This window comes from Muntiacus reevesi, chromosome 22 (assembly GCF_963930625.1).
Source record: "Muntiacus reevesi chromosome 22, mMunRee1.1, whole genome shotgun sequence".
Classification (NCBI taxonomy): Eukaryota; Metazoa; Chordata; class Mammalia; order Artiodactyla; family Cervidae; genus Muntiacus; species Muntiacus reevesi.
In genome coordinates, this window is record NC_089270.1 from 16960782 (window position 1) to 16977669 (window position 16888).

General features: G+C 39.6%; 1 protein-coding gene across 4 annotated transcripts in view; it reads left to right on the top strand.

Annotated features, from left to right (window-relative positions):
• The window catches only part of WDFY3 (WD repeat and FYVE domain containing 3), a 270313-nt gene that overhangs the window by 187892 nt on the left and 65533 nt on the right, over positions 1-16888 (top strand). For all 4 annotated transcript variants that reach the window (XM_065914495.1, XM_065914492.1, XM_065914493.1 and 1 more), the window contains 5 exons: positions 1123-1257; positions 3847-4026; positions 5635-5868; positions 13994-14093; positions 16010-16170. In XM_065914495.1, coding sequence (XP_065770567.1) covers positions 1123-1257; positions 3847-4026; positions 5635-5868; positions 13994-14093; positions 16010-16170 — 810 coding nt within the window. The remainder of the gene's footprint in view (positions 1-1122; positions 1258-3846; positions 4027-5634; positions 5869-13993; positions 14094-16009; positions 16171-16888) is intronic.

Here is a 16888-nt window from a genome sequence, read left to right on the forward strand (position 1 = left end):
GGGTGATGAGTTCATCACAGTAAAAACCAACTGGTTCCATCCCTATCTCACATTTGGAATTTGATTGGGGTCATAGAAATCTGAAAATACTATAGAAAAATTTCCCAAAAAGAAGTTCTGTGTTCCTGTTGTTCTTTTCCTCTTTATGATTATTCTGTGTGATTATATACGTGGGAAGATTTTGGATGATACTTTAATGGTAATCAAAAGAATTCTAGTTATGTGATTTTTATCTAGAAATATAATTTAATTTCTGTAGAATTAAAAACAAAGTAATGTGCATTCCACAAATTAATTGGGTAGGTATGAAAGGATTTTTAGTGCAAGTTCTGATTAGAAAAGCGTTTTTAAATTCTTAATGATAGATAATGTTCACATTAGGAAAACAGTAAGGCTTTAACCTGCTTTTCTAACTTAAGACTATGTGGATATCTGTATATAGCTTATGTCTGTAGCATTGCAGAGATGTAGGAATTTAGTCTTAAACTCAATTACACTTCCATAATAATCCCAAGATGTTATTCAAATCAGCTGTAGTAATCGACAAGACCTTTCAAATGAAAACACTAGTCTGTACCTTTACATTAAATTACAATAGAGATGTCTGAGCAAAGCAGAGTTTGGTTATATAATTTTCAAAATAAGCATGACACCATGGTCAAAGTGTTATATAAAACTACTATGAATAAATCTCCTCAAACTGTTTTTTATTTGGGCACATCTTAATGTATATGTAATCTAAAAGTGAATTAGAACATGGCTGAGAATGGAGTGTGGGGAATAAGTTCACTGTGCTTTTTGAAGAGATCCTACTTAAAGCCATTAGTTCTTTAATTTCATCACCTAGCTAATTAGCAAGCATCTTTGTTTGTTTTCCTTAGGAAAAAAAAAGAAAAGGATGTTTTTAACATAAATACCTAGGACACTGATGCATAAGGTTCACTTTGTCTTGTAAATATGAGTTTTAAAACATAGGAGGGAAGAGCGTTAAGTCTCTACCTCTTCTTCATTGCTCGCTTTGAAGGAAACTAATTTCAAAGCAACTTTAGAACATGAGCACGTGCGAGGGTCTCTCCCGAGAGAGCTGACGGTGCCGCGCCCTGACTCACTTCTCCCCCGCAGTTTGACCTGGACTCCATCTGGACCTTTATCTTCGGCGTTCCTGCCTCCAGCGGGGCCGTGGTGGCATCCATCCACAACGTGTGCACGGAGGCTGCCTTTTTGCTACTGGGCATGCTCCGAAGCATGCTGAACTCAGTAAGTCCCAGGGACTGACGCCTGTCGGTAACTCCTCCTGCCTGGGGTTCCTTTATAGCAGAGGGATCCTCTGGTACCCGGGGTCTTTATTTACTGCGTGGTCTCTGGAACCTCACCCCCTGTTTTGTTACATTTGGTGTAAGGACAGACTGTGCGGTTGTTAAGATCCTGAACTCAGGAGCTGGATTCAGCATCCCAGCTCTGATCCTCTGGACATACTGACCTCATGTGCCTCAGTTTCCTTATGTATGAAACGATAATGAGGATAAAAGTTACCTCTTAGGACTCTTGTGAGGACTTATGAGTTAGTATGTACACAGAGTGCTTACAAGTGTACCTGGCATAGAATACAAGCTTTATTAAGTGTTAACTGATGCTGTTAATGCTATAAAATACAAATTTCAGTGTATACATTTATAGAATATACTGTATTACATGAAGTTGCAACAATATGTTATTTGAAATTATACAGTCACCTCTATTTAGAGGCTTAAAATGTTATCAGTGCAAGTTTTACTTTGTGCTTTCGTTTTCTATTTTAGTTATTTCTAACTTAGATATGAAGCATTGAAAGAGTAAATGACAAAATTTATGTTCCTATCTCTCATAGGAATGCTGTGAATAATGATTTAATTTTTTTTTTTTTTACAAAATTTAGGATCACATTGTAAGAGGAATTATTAACTAGACTTTCGATTATGAGTACCTGACAAATGTGATTTTAGTCAAAACTGTTCTTCTGCAATCTAAGAAAAGAACATTGCTATTAAATGTATTCATTTAGAATGCTTTGGGATTCTGGTTTTGGTTTTCATTCATAAACAATTACAAAAATCTAAGCTGAGAAAAAAGACTCTTTGAGCAAGTATCGGAAGATAAACTTTCTTTAGATAGAGTCGTCTTAAATTTTTTAGCATCATCATTGTTATTGTGGTAATGCTTTTAAGGAGAAGAAAACTCCTGTGTGTCTCTTACTTAGTCTTCTACTGTAGCACTGCTTTACTTCTGACACTTGAGGTCACCAAGAATGTAGAAGGGTGCCCCACCATTCAGTCCAGTTCTGACACTGTCTGCCTGGATATAGCATCCAGTTCCACAGATTAAGGGCTCAGTCTCTTAAGATACTCCCCTGCCCCCCACCACCAATCCTGCCCCTTCTAGTGCCAGTCACAAGTTCAGGTTGTTACCTGTGCTTCTGAGTCAGCAGTTACAGATCACAGGGTCCCATGTCTCAGGAAAGCATTTTACTTCCCAGATTACCAGTTTATTACAAAAGGTAACTCCAGAACAGCCAGCTGGAAGAGAGGCATATAGCAAGGTGCGGAAGGAAATGGAGCTCCATGCCCTCTCTGACCTGCCTTTCTCCCAGCCACCTCCATGTGTCCACCAGTCCAGAAGCTCTCTGAACCCCATAGATCTGATTTTTTATGGAGCCTTCATTACATAGACATGATTAATTAAAGTCATTGGTCACTGGTGATTGAACTCTTTCTCCCTGGAGGCTGTGGAGGAGCAGGTTGGGTTAATTTCCAACCTTCTAATCACATGGTTGGTTCCCCTGGCAAGAACCCATCAACCTAAACTCACGTGTGGTTGAAAAGGGTTCCTTATAATGAACAAATGGAGGATGAAATGGCACTTCAATCCAGTATTTTGCCTTGGGAAATCCCATGGACAGAGGAGCCTGGCAGGCTACAGTCCTTAGGGTCACAAAAGTTGGATATAACACAAGTTAAGACATAATCCTGCAAGTTTGTCCCCACGTGGAATGCTGGTCTTGAGAAATGAGAGAATAGCTACTAAACCACCACCACCATCTTGAACAAAAAGACACATTTATGACTCTTATCAGTTAGGAAATGCCAAGAGTTTGAGGATCTCTGTGCTTGAAATGGGACAAAGACTAAATATATATTTCTTATTATAAATCACAGTATCACAGTTGCATAATGGTTAAGAACACTGTTCTCATTTTTTACATGACAGTGTGAGACTCAAAAGGTGAAGTAACTTCCCCATTTTATCTTACTCCTTACTCTCTGGCACAGTGGAGGATGGGGCAACTTTGATGGTAATATAGCCACTGTTGGCACCCACCACATTCATGCTGATAACACTGAATAATCAAAACCATTGACTCCAGTTACTGAGCTGTGAGTACCCCAATCCAGTGTTAGCTGTTCAGTTGTATCTGACCCTTTGCAACCCCATGGACTGTAGCCCACCAGGCTCTTCTGTCCATGGGATTCTCCAGGCATGAATACTGGAGTGGGTTGCCATTCCCTTCTCCAGCGGATCTTCCGACCCAGGGATTGAACCCTGGTCTCCTGCACTGCAGGCAGATTCTTTACCATCTGAGCTATCAGAGAAGCCCGGTGTGAGTACCCTAGTGAATGGAGAAACATCCTCTCAGTTTCTCGGGGTGTTGCCTTTGTTTTAGCTTATTTCCGATTTGTCGGCCTCTGTTTACCCTGTGTATGGTTCATGAGAGTTCGGGACCATCGATATCTCAGGTTTTGGAAGAGCAGTGGGTCATTTGTAGCAGTGTCAGTGTCTCTAACGAGCTGTCTCCTCTCCTGTCCCCGGCAGCCTTGGCAGTCAGAAGAGGAGGGCTCTTGGCTCCGGGAGTACCCTGTGACCCTGATGCAGTTCTTCAGATACTTGTACCACAACGTCCCGGACCTGGCCTCCATGTGGATGAACCCCGACTTCCTGTGCGCGCTGGCAGCCTCGGTCTTCCCCTTCAACATCCGCCCTTATTCAGAGATGGTAGGAGGGGGGGGAGTGTCAAAACTGGAGTTAGTCTGCTCCAGTCATTAGCAGATTTTTTTTTTTTTGGCCAGTCTTTTAAGCTTCTGACTAAGTTATAGTTTTGTAACTTTCTGCTCCACCTCTTGCATCATTATCTGGTGTCTGGCTCCAGACACACCCTTTTTCTGCCTTCCCCTAAAATTTCAGCAGTGAACGCTACTTCCTGTTTTTATTTACCATATTTTTGTAAGTCTCTTATGAGTGACTTTCCTCTTCATGTAGCTTTTGCTCCATTTCTTACTATATGTGACTATAGCTGTAGTGTTGTGAACTCAGATTACAGAGCTCTAATAGGACCAAATTTATTTCCACTTCATTTATCTCAGGAATTCGGCATCTCCTGGATTTAGTCTTTACAAACTAATTACAGGATTTGGTTGTCTTTTTAAGAAATAAAATGCATGCTTGTCCTTTCTGTTCAACTTTTTCCATTTTGTTCAACTGTTATTTTTCATTATTTTGCACTAACTTAGTAGAAAGTTATTAGACTACTCATATATCATATGGGCTTCCATGGTGGCTCAGATAGTAAAGAATCTGCCTGCAATGCAGAAGACCTAGGTTCTGTCTCTAGGTCAGGAAGATCCCCTGGAGAAGGAAATGGCAACCCACTCCAGTATTCTTACCTGTAGAATCCCATGGACAGAATAGCCTGGCAGGCTACAGTGGGCTACAGTCATTGAGATCGCAGAGTCGGACATGACTGAGCAGCTAATACATGTACCGTATAGATATTTTGTCCTTTAAAACAAACCCAAAAGACAGTTATTCCCCCATCGAACTTCAGAATTTCAAGATGTTTCCTCCTTTTTCTACTACTTACTCTACACCCTGGAATAAAGTACCTTCCTCATACTAATTTTCTTCATGTAAAAAGATGAAATAAATACTCATGCTAAAAATTGTGGAGACTTTTAGGAGAACAAGTATAGCACATGGCCTTAATGCTGTGGCTTGTTCATAACTTTAAAATCCACATTTTTGGTAAAAACAGGAATTTAGTAATATCACAGTGTTTTTTCTTTGTCAGCATCTTGTAATCTGTCTTCTTAACCTTTTTTTTTCTGTTGGCTCAAAATTGGTACTAGTTTTGTTGTTGTTTTGTTTCATTTATTTGCTTGTTTTTTTAAACTAAAAAGTAGATCAGCCCTTAGCTACAGTCATTAGTATGCCAGATCTTTATCTGAAATTCTGTAACACTTGGCTTCTATGTGCACATAAAATAGTCCTTCTCGTTTTATTATTTAATTTATTTCAAGTGCAGTTATCCACAGTAGAGATAAAAATTCAGCATAAAGCAGTTATATGGTTAGCGGCCAGTCAGTAGCTTGATATTTGAAAGAATGTATTGAGTAATCATGACCTATGGTGCCCAATTACCACCCTGATAGAGGAGTGTATGAGTAAAGCCAAGTGAACTATGCGATGTGTTGAATAGCTTCATAGGAGGTTAGTGCTGAAGCAAAATGCTGTTGGTGCTACAGTTTGGTTTTTAGGAAACATGGAAGTAAAAATGTCAAATGAAATCGAATGTGACTAGGGTACGTTTCCTCTTGATTTTATTAGGTGACTGATCTCGATGATGAAGTTGGATCTCCAGCAGAAGAATTTAAAGCCTTTGCAGCAGACACAGGGATGAACAGAAGCCAATCAGAGTACTGCAACGTGGGCGTCAAGACATACCTGACCAATCACCCAGCTAAGAAGTTTGTTTTCGACTTCATGCGGGTCTTAATAATAGACAACCTCTGTCTTACTCCTGCCAGCAAGCAGACTCCACTGATTGATCTTTTGTTGGAGGTAAAGACAAAGAGATGCATTTACACCTCTTAAATTGTTTTTATAGTGAGAGCATTAATAGCCAAGCAAGTTTTATGCCAAATACCTTTCAGATTTCTAATTCCTCTGGGTCATAAAGGCAGAACATATCATGGGCTATGGGAATTTTTTAATCCCAAGTGTGCTAATGTATATACTATCGATTTGTTTCTCTTCTTTCTGTTCCCCTTGGCATGTCCTTTTTTCTTAAAGATTTTTTTAATGTGAACAATTTTTAAAGTCTTATTGAATTTATGACAGTTTTGCTTCTGTTTTATATTTTGGGTTTTTGACTAGAAGACATGTGGGGGTCTTAGCTCCCTGACCAGGGATTGAACCCACACCCTCTCCGATGGAAGGTGAAGTCTTAACCACTGCACCACCAGCTAAGTCCCTGCATGTCCTTAATTCAGTCCTTTATTGCCCTTTCCCTAGACCAGGAATTGACAGACTTTTCCTGTAAGGGGCCAAATAGCAAATATTTTTAGGTTTATGGGCCGTACAGTCTCTAACAACTAATTAACCTACCATTCCAGTTAGAAAAGCAGCCACAGACAATACATAAATGAGTGGGCCTGGCTGTGTTCCGATAAAACTTTCTGTACAAGAACTACCGTAGGCTGGGTTTGGCTCAGGGACGCTCGTGTACCAGCTGCTTCCCCCCTAGTCTCACAGAGCAGCGTTGTCTCCTCAGCTTGTTAGCTCCCTGCTTCAGTCTTATGTATCGCTTCCGGTATTACAGCTTTTAGTGCCGTCAAGGCTCAAAACATGGTGCTCAAAATGCACTTCTTAAGTTTTTCCTCAAGGCAGCAAATGTGTAGGTTGCTTGGTATCTAAGTTTAGGCTGCTATAACAAACTACCCAAAACTGGGTGACTTCAATGGCAGGCAGTTATTTCTCACAGTTTTAGAAGTGTGAGAAGTTCTGAGAAGTCTGACATAAGGCTGCCACCAGCTTGGTCCGGTCATGGCGAGGGCCCTCTTCCTAGCTTATCGATGGCTGCCCTGCTCTCACAGGGCAGAGAAAGAGCTCAGGTGTTCTTCATCTTCTTATAAGGGTCTGAGTCCCCTCATGGGGGATCCACCCTCATGGCCTTCCCAGAGCTTCCCGGGTGGCTTCTCAGGGCTTCCCAGGTGGCTCAGTGGTAAAGAATCTGCCTGCCCATGCAAGAGACCCAGGAGACGTGGGTTCACTCCCCAAATCTGGAAGGTCCCGTGGAGAAGGAAATGGCAACCCACTCCAGTATTTTTGCCTGGAGAATCCCCATGGACAGAGGAGCCTGGAGGGCTACAGTCCATGGAGTCGCAAAGAGTCGGACATGACTTAGCAACTAAGCTTGCATGCATCATGGCTCATCTAAACCTATTTACCTCCAGAAAGCCCTACCTTATAATATCATCACATTGAGGGTTAGGGCATAGCTTACGAATTTGAGGGGAGGGGACACAAACGTTTAGTCCTTGAACTTGCTTATTCTCTTGATAAGAACTAGCTGATGTTTCATAAAACAAACCCTAAGTGCTACTGGCTCTAGAAGTTGACCATCCCTGAAAACCAAATGTTCATATAAGAAAATCTCAAAGAGAAATTTAAAAATCACAGAAGGTAATCTAAGATATAATTAGTTGTTTATTCATTCATTCTTTTGGCCAATGCATGTTAAACAGGGTCAAGCAGTACATGCAAGGGCTCTGAAAATAGTGTTTCGTGAAAGATTTCAGCGCAAAAGACTAACTGCTTTTCTCTCTGAAAAACTTCCTGCATGCTGCTGACAATTGTTTGACAACTGACCCTGCACTTTCTCTTCTCCCTCTAGTGGTGAAGAGAAAACAGTTAATTTTTTATTTGAAACCTTAAAACTCCAGCAGATGTTTTATCTTATTCATGTAGAAATATCTCAGCTTGATCTATTAAAATAAATCACTAGTATAATTTAGATAACAGTCATGCTAAGTGTCTTAACCAGGGCTGCAGTGTTTAATATTGGCAAGAAAATAATTGATTTCATCAATAATTCATGGGGACAAGCATGCCTGGTAGAACTTGTCTTCTTTGGAAACTAAAAATAAGAAAAGAGATGGCTAATATTTTAGTGTCTGGGGTAAGAATGTGAAGCATTTTGTGCAAAATAAAATTTTATCATGAAATAACAGAATAAAGTTCAGAAGAGGTATTAGAAAGCATAACTGAGCCAAAAAATAAGATACACATACATAGTAGAAATGGGGTAAGTGCATATATCCAGTAATAACACTTATCAGTCTTGTTAGTTCAGTTCAGTTGCTCAGTCGTGTCCAACTTTTTGTGACCCCATGAACTGCAGCACGCCAGGCCTCCCTGTCCATCACCAACTCCCAAGCTCATGTCCATTGAGTCGGTGATGCCATCCAACCGCCCCATCCTCTGTCGTCCCCTTCTCCTGCCCTCAATCTTTCCCAGCATCAGGGTCTTTTCAAATGAGTCAGCTCTTTGCACCAGGTGGCCAAAGTTTTGGAGTTTCAGCTTCAGCATCAGTCCTTCCAATGAATATTCAGGACTGATTTCCTTTAGGATGGACTGGTTGGATCTCCTTGCTGTCCAAGGGACTCTCAAGAGTCTTCTCCAACACCACAGTTCAAAAGCATCAATTCTTCGGCACTCAGCTTTCTTTATAGTCCAGCTCACATCCATACATGATTACTGGAAAAACCATAGCCTTGACTAGACGGACGTTTGTCAGCAAAGTAATATCTCTGCTTTTTAATATGCTGTCTAGGTTGGTCATAACTTTCCTTCCAAGGAGTAAGCATCTTTTAATTTCATGGCTACAGGCACCATCTGCAGTGATTTTGGAGCCCAAAAAAATAGTCATCCAGTTTCCACTGTTTCCTCATCTATTTGCCATGAAGTGATAGGACCAGATGCCATGACCTGTGTTTTCTGAATGTTGAGCTTTAAGCCAACTTTTTCACTCTCCGCTTTCACTTTCATCAAGAGGCTCTTTAGTTGTTCTTCACTTTTTGCCATAAGGGTGGTGTCATCTGCATATCTGAGGTTATTGATATTTGTCCCAGCAACCCTGATTCCAGCTGTGCTTCAGCCAGCCCAGAGTTTCTTATGATGTACTCTGCTATCACTCTTGTAGGAATCCTAATAGCTAACTAACTAGCAGTTGATAAATTATGTAATTGTCTCTTATTAATTTTTTCTGTATTTTTCAGTGAGGAAAGCTTGATATGGCATGTATTAACTTCGAGGTAACATTCTCATTATTGTAGTCACAATTTGCCCTATATTGGAATTGTATCTGATTGCATTAGGGTGTTAGGGGTGGTAGAATCACGTTTTAGGAAGAACCAGAGTGTCAAGATTGAATTTCCCAAATAGATCATTAGCTCCTTAAAGTTAGAGACCAACTTTCATGTATCCTTTTATCTGTCACAAAATTAGCTCAGTGTCTTGATATGCTCTTTAAGTAATTTTGAATCATTTAACTACAACTACATCCCTGGCCTTTCCCAAACAAGATATAATACTATCTAATAAAAGATACATAAATTTGCTTTTAAAAATACATGCTTTTAGGGACTTCCCTGGTGTTCTAGTGGCCAAAATTCTGTATTCCTAATGCAGGGTACCCAGGTCTGACCTGGTCATACATAGAACTAGATTCTGTATGCCACAGTTAAGACCTGGTGCAGCCAAATAAATAAATTTTTTCTTTTAAAAAAATCATAAGACCTTTACAGAGAAAAAAATTATACTTCTTAAAATTTATGCTTCAAATCTAACACACAAAGAATACACATACAAAAAATAGTGAAAAGGATATTGCACTCCATGTTTTCCTATAGTGTGAAGAAATAAGTTACAGTCATATGATTTTTAATGTTATGATTGTGGAATCTTTATCTCTGAAGAAGTTCAAGAAGAGGATTATACTGTACACTTGCCATTTACCTTTATGGAAGAAGGGGTTTGAACCAACTAATTTTCAGTCTGATATGCTCATGCCAGGATATTTTCAGTCTTAAGATTATTTGGGATTTCATCACAAGAGTATCTACTTATTTCACTACATCTACGAAAGAATATGTGAAATTATCTTTATTAGCAGTCTAGAAAGATAAAAGATCTGCATTCATGTAGACTGGCTATAGTGTGAGTCAGGTCAAATACAAGGGAGGCAGTGTGGTGTTATAGCATAGCCTGGTTTGAATTCTGGCCCTGATGTTTATTATATGTAAACATTTTAATCTCACCGAGCCAAATTCATTCACTGAAGAATGATATTATATACTATCCCCTAGGTAATTGCTGCATGAGTTAAATAAATAAATAGGTAAATCACCCAGCCAAACTATTTTGAGAAATTAAACATGCTGCTTTTAGCTGTGTAACCTTGACTCAGCTCAGTTCTCTTCATCCCTTCCAGTTTGCCCACCTTTAAAATAGTATACGAGATTCCCAGGTGATTTGTGCACACGTTAACATTTAGGAAGCACTTCCTAGTCTGCAAGCTGTATCCCGTGGGTCAAATCTAGCCTGCCTTTATAAATAAAGTTTTGTTGGAACACACAAAAAGAATCTGTCTCTGAGGACCATAGTGAAAATTAAATAAGATGATCCCTTTAAGATTCGTAACACAGTGCCTGGCACGTAAGACTTACTCAGAAACCAAGTGGCCTTTGTTGGCTTGTACCTGGCCTCCAGCTGCTCTCCCTGCCTCGTCTTCCCCAGCGTCCTCCACTGTCACCACCAGGCATCTCGTGGAGAAAGTGGAAGTGTGAGTCGCTCAGTCGTGTCCAACTCTTGTGCAACCCCATAGACTGTAGCCTGCCAGGCCCCTCTATCTATGGGAGTCTCCAGGCCAGAATACTGGAGTGTGTTGCCTTGCCCTCCTCCAGGGGATCTTCCTGATCCAGGGATCAAACTCGAGTCTTGGGCATTGCAGACAGATTCTTTATTATCTGAACCACCAGGTCTCATGAAGGGCCACATGAATTTGTTGCATGTGGCCATGGAAGGAAAGTACTTGAGAACAGATCATAAAGTACTCATACAGAACTAAAGGACAGAAAGATAGTGAAGCGGAGGAGTTCACTGTTTTCTGCTCCTGCCATCTTCTTAAAGACCGCCCCCCACCCATTCACATCAGAGTGAAAGCCATGTGACTGCAGAGCAATACACAACACCCCCACCCCCACCCCCTGTAAAGTGGAAAAGTGGGCAGGCACTGTTACAAAATACCTGAGAGAAGAGAAGCCAGTGAAGAGGAACACTGCAGTCAGGATGACAAAGCTCAAGATCCTCTTCTTTGATGGCTCCAGCCCATTACAGATTCCGTATGGAACACTCAAGGCCTTCCTCGCCTAGCCACAGTGCTCTCAGCCGTGGGCCGCAGACGCACGTGGGCTGCCTGGCCTGCGTCCAGGAAGATACTGCTTGGCGTCCCCAGGCCTCAAAAGGGGGGCTTTGATTCTTTGAAGACAGATGTTATTGGCTGGCTTTGTGTTTCCTCTGGGAAGATAGATCTGACAGCCAGAGGCCAGAGCAGACCACAGTGCTTATCCTCACTTCGTTCTGCACTGAACTCATCCTGGTTGTCTGGTGAGCCAACCAGGCTTAACTGGAAAACCATGACAGAGAGGTCATTGTATATCTGTTAACTTCAATTTGGAAATTTTCAGTAGGGCTGGAGGAGTAGGGCAAGTGAAGCAGTGAACTTTGGCCTCAAGGTAACAGCTTTGAAACCTAGTTTTGACTTGACCAACTGACTTATAACCTCTCTAAGCCTCAGTTACCTCATCTCAAAAGTGCAGATGATAGCATCTACTTCACAAGGATATTTTGCAGAATGAGATAAGGCACATAAAACTCAGCACTGTGTCTGGTACATAATTGTGTCCAGTGAATTGTTTAAAAAAAAAAAAGCGGAGAGAACTATGCATGCACTCACAAAGTCTTAAGTCCTTCAAAGTTGGGCTACTGTGAGGCTCAGCAAGAACATTCAAACTTAGAGATTAGAGCCAAGAACAGAGTTAATTCTGGGTCATGATCACTCATGACAGAGCTTCAGTGAGCAGACAATTAAATACCTTTTGGTGACTGTTCTCAGTTGCTCAGCTGTGTTCAACTCTTTGCGGCCCATTGACTGTAGCCCGCCAAGCTCCTCTGTCCATGGGATTTTCCAGACAAGAATCCTGGAGTGGGTTAGCATTTCCTCCTCCAGAGTCTGAAGGATCCTCCTTCAGACCCAGGGATGGAACCTGTGTCTCTTTTGTCTCCTGCTTTGGCAGGCAGATTCTTTACCACTAGCGCCACCTGGGAAGCCCTAGTGGTGATTGAGCCAGCCTTAAATCCTAATAGAATACTTTTTAATGAAGTAAAAATATTGTTGACAGATCAAGCTACTTCTCTTTGTATCATGTTCCCTGTTTTACAGACTCCAAAACTTTCTCTTGTTAATTGAGACTGTATAAACCCTACTCACTCTTACTTTTTCATTGGCCACACTGAGTTGATGATAATCCTGAATAAGTATTGCTGACTTCAGGGGTATTAAAATCCCACTGTGAATGGCCTCTCATCTGATTAAAAGATAGTCCTCATAGACTCATCAATCTTCTGCTTATCACTTCAGTGTCTTTAGTTTCCCTTCCTTGGCAGGGGTCAGGTCTCCACGGCCTCTCAGCCTGAGGAATGGGCTGGCCTTGGCCCCAGCTCCCCTGCTGTCTGTTCAGCTGCACAGGAAAATGGATTAAGATTAAAAACAACATGACATGACCTTTACTTTTTCCCAGATTAGTTTCATGCCAAACCAAACTCCTAAGCACTAATATTATTTTAACTGTTACTTGGCCCATATTTTGTTATTTTAAAACTGGATAAATGTGTTTTAGCACAAAAACAGAGAAACATTTGTTAAAACTTTGGTTGGTTTTTGAATCCTTAGAATAATATCTTTGATCTCAATTCCGATTTTAACTACTTTTTTAAAAACCTTTATCAGGACCACTTTGAAAATCAGAATAGAAAGAAGCGGGTTATTTCTCCCAGTAGAGCATATTTTAATTTTAAATACATAAAGCAAAACAGTGTTCCGTAGCCCACTTTCGTGTCATGGTTATAAACATAGTCCCGGACCAGTCTGTGAGAGAAGAGATAGAGTCTTTAATTTCACTGTCTAAGCATCACGGATAGCTGCAAATCCAGATCTCTTTTTAAGAAACAACTCCATGTCAGTTTATTGAATGGTTCAGTGTCTACCTCCTGTCCAAAGCCAGCCAACAGGACTGACATTTGAGAGAATGACAAAAGGATCTCTCCTCCCTTTCATCCCTGTGTTCCCAACACTTTGCCACCTCTCGGGTTAGAGACCTGAAAGTTATGCACCTGGATTGTACGTTAATTACCTAGAGAAATGCCATCAGAGAACTATAGTTTAACTTTATGCCCTAAGCTTTTATTCACAGTAATTTCAAAAACCATCTTTGTACTATATGAAACCATTATCAAAGGTATTACCTATTGAGTTGTTCATTGTCCTCTTTATAAAAAAAACCCACAGAGAACATTCTTTTCAGAACCATCTAGGAAAACATCCTTGTTGGCTAACTAGTGTGGTTTTTAAAAAATATTTTATAGATAATAAATTTCCCCTCCTTGACCCTAGGAAGCTCAAAGCGAAATTTTGTGCTTAATTAATTTTTGATAGAAATATTCCCATCCCCATCGACTTTTACCTTCTTAGTTGCTAGATTCCTGAGCTTTTGTGTTTGTTTACATGGCCTTATGATTTATTTTACCTGTATATCATTAAAAACTGCCTGACTTCTTTTGAAAGTGAGATTATAATAATAAGTATGAAAATTTTATTAAATACTCAAAATGTTGAGAATACTGTTTTTGGAGGAATGGATTCAGAAGACAATATGCCTGTTCAGTTTTTTTTTTTTTTTAATCTGTGATCAGAAAAATAGAGTATACACATACATACCATCCCTCATGACATATTTTATTACTTACCAGTAGGGTTTTTTTTAATATGACTATGGTAATGTAAGTATGGTTGAGCCTTACATTCATTGAATTGGTTCTGTTTCTAATTCTAAAATTTATTATTTAGGCTTCCCCTGAGAGATCGACAAGAACTCAGCAAAAAGAATTTCAGACTTACATTTTGGATAGTGTGATGGATCATTTGCTTGCAGCTGATGTTTTACTGGGTAATATTATGTTATCTTCACTTTGTTAAAAAATACTGGTAATCACTTCCCTTCTCTATTTAAACTCCAAGTATACCACTTTTTTAACTTCATCTTTTTCCTTCTTTCCTGTGCATTTTCCCATCGTATTGGTATTTTCCTTTGAACCTGGGCCTTAATGATCAGCAACAGGGATTACTTAAGCTGCTTGTCCATTTTCGTACATTCAGAGCTGGCAGGAAGGGGACAAGGAGAGAGAAAAAAGTGTTTTTAAACCCATATTATGTGAACAGGCTCTTTTTTTTTATAAATTAGCTAATACTTTTAAAAAATTAACTTATTGTAGTATAGTTACAAACAAACAAATTATAAATGTAGCATTCTGTGAACGGACCACCCAGATAATATGCCTCTGTAAGAACAATTTAATAGAAATGCTCTACCAGCACCCACAGAAACTCCCCTCTTCCTTGACCCAATTACTAGTCTCTGAGTCACTGCCTCAACTTCTAAAATAGCAGATTTATTTCACCTATCCTTGAACCGTATCCACACAGGATCATACAACGTGTGTTCTCTTTAGTCTGGCTTTTTATGCTCAATAATTTGTTCATGAGATTAATCCTCATAGTTGCATGTGGCAGGAGTCCATTTATTTTCATTTCTGTGTAATGTCCTATTATATGAATATATAAATTTATCCAATTTGTTGTTGATGGACATTCAATAGTTTCTAGCTGGAGACAATTAGAAAGAAAACTGCTATCAGTGTTCTTATAGGGGCCACATGTGTGTATAATCTTTAATATATATCGGTTGAGTATATACCTCAGGTGGAATTATTGTGTCATGGGTATCTATGTTATTCTTTGGAATGGTTTTTAGGACATAAATTCAAAGCACATTAGAATGTGTTTCTGTATGTCTTTATCCAGTTAAATCTATAAAACAGTGGAATTAACATATGTAAAACTGATAAAATTGAAAAGAGGAGGAAAAGTACTGATTTAGCGTATTTGCTACTTGAATTTCTGGTAATTATATAAATCATAGAACCTCCATGCTATTACCTTATCATTTTTTTATAAAGTAAATTTGCCAAGAAAATCCTTAGTTTTGTCATAACATGCAACATGGTGTAAAGTCACACTTTTGTATTTGTTTTTATCACTTGGGAATCTTTATGTAGTATCAGTTTTACTACATAAAGACACACAATGAAAAGTTTTGCATCATGTAGTAATTTAGAGTTAGGCAGGAATGATAATGGCAGTCAGTAAAAGCTCCCAATTTCTAGAAAAGAGGGGCTTAAAGAGATGGTTCTCTGTTGGAAGCGGAGCCAGGAGGATTAGCCTTGAGGCATTATGTACACAGCAGGTACACTGAAGACCCCGGGGCAGCTATGGAAGAAACACAGAGCTGATGAGGATCCTGGAGGGAACAAAGGTACCCCTTGGCACCCCCACCACTGATTATTCCCAATTCCTCGGGACCTCTCTTCTGCCAAAATTACCTCATTCTGCTTAAAGGTATATTCAAAAAGAGCGAGTTTTGTTTGATGGTTTGTTTTATCCTTTATTAGTTACACATAATCAATATACAGCTAATAAACTGACAATTTTTCTCTCAAAGGGGGGCCATCTGTCACTGAGTTTAAGTTGAAGAACTGTTTTCTTATCACAGACTGTCTTAAGGTAGTGAGAAAGTTCACAGTCTCCATCCATAACACTTTTGTCCTGTAGAAAGTATCTCTTTCAACATTTATGACTTCTGGCCATGAACATCATTTTGCTTCAAGTGGTCCATAAGAGTTACTAGTCTTATTTCTGATTATAGTAGGTGTACTCATTTTTCCTTAGCCTGACTTGTTTAAGGGTCTGGTCTCTGTCTGGTTGATATCCATTTTCTTAGACATTTTTTTTCCTATTGGAATTTAGGAGAAGATGCATCTCTTCCTATCACCAGTGGAGGAAGCTACCAGGTATTGGTGAACAATGTGTTTTATTTCACACAACGTGTGGTGGACAAGCTTTGGCAAGGCATGTTCAACAAAGAATCTAAACTTCTTATAGATTTTATAATTCAACTAATTGCACAGGTAATCCATTGTCATATTAGCTGTAGAGTACATGTCTTCCTATTGAGAAACTTTTCCTTGGGTGTCAAAATTGTTGGAAATAAGTGTAACTAATAAGATAATGAATGTTGATGTTTAATGTGAAGCTCAGCTTATTAAAAGTGAATGAAACCTTTACATCATAACCATTTCCCCGTTACCCCCTGGCCTGGTGTCCTCTTTCTCTCAGCTGTGGGCTTCCCACTGTCTTCCCCACTGACATCACTCTGCTGCACTCATAGCTGGATGACTTCCCTTTGGTTTAAAGACCTTATGTTAACAGGATTTGATAGATTTTCACAGTATGATGAAAGGTTTATAGAGCATGAAGATTTGCTGTTAAAGGAGTATTCTCTTCTTGCAGTTGAATTTTCACAAAGTCCATTGGAGCCCTGTTTCTTTCAAAATGTCATTTTAGTGCCTGTCTGAGGTGTCTTTGCCTGGTTTGGCACAAGCTACAAATCCCATTCAACACACGATGTAGCGAGTAGGAAAGACCCTCATCATGTGTTGTTAGCATGTGGTGCAGCGGTTCTTTCATGTCACCCAAGAATTTAAGAATAAACTTGTATGTAAGTCAGAGGAAAGTTCTCAAGTAAGATGGAAGTAGAATGTCAGATGAAGTTTTTGCTAATGTTTTAGGTAATTTTTGTGTATAATTTTGAGTACATGCTGATCACCCTGACAAAACTTGTGGGTA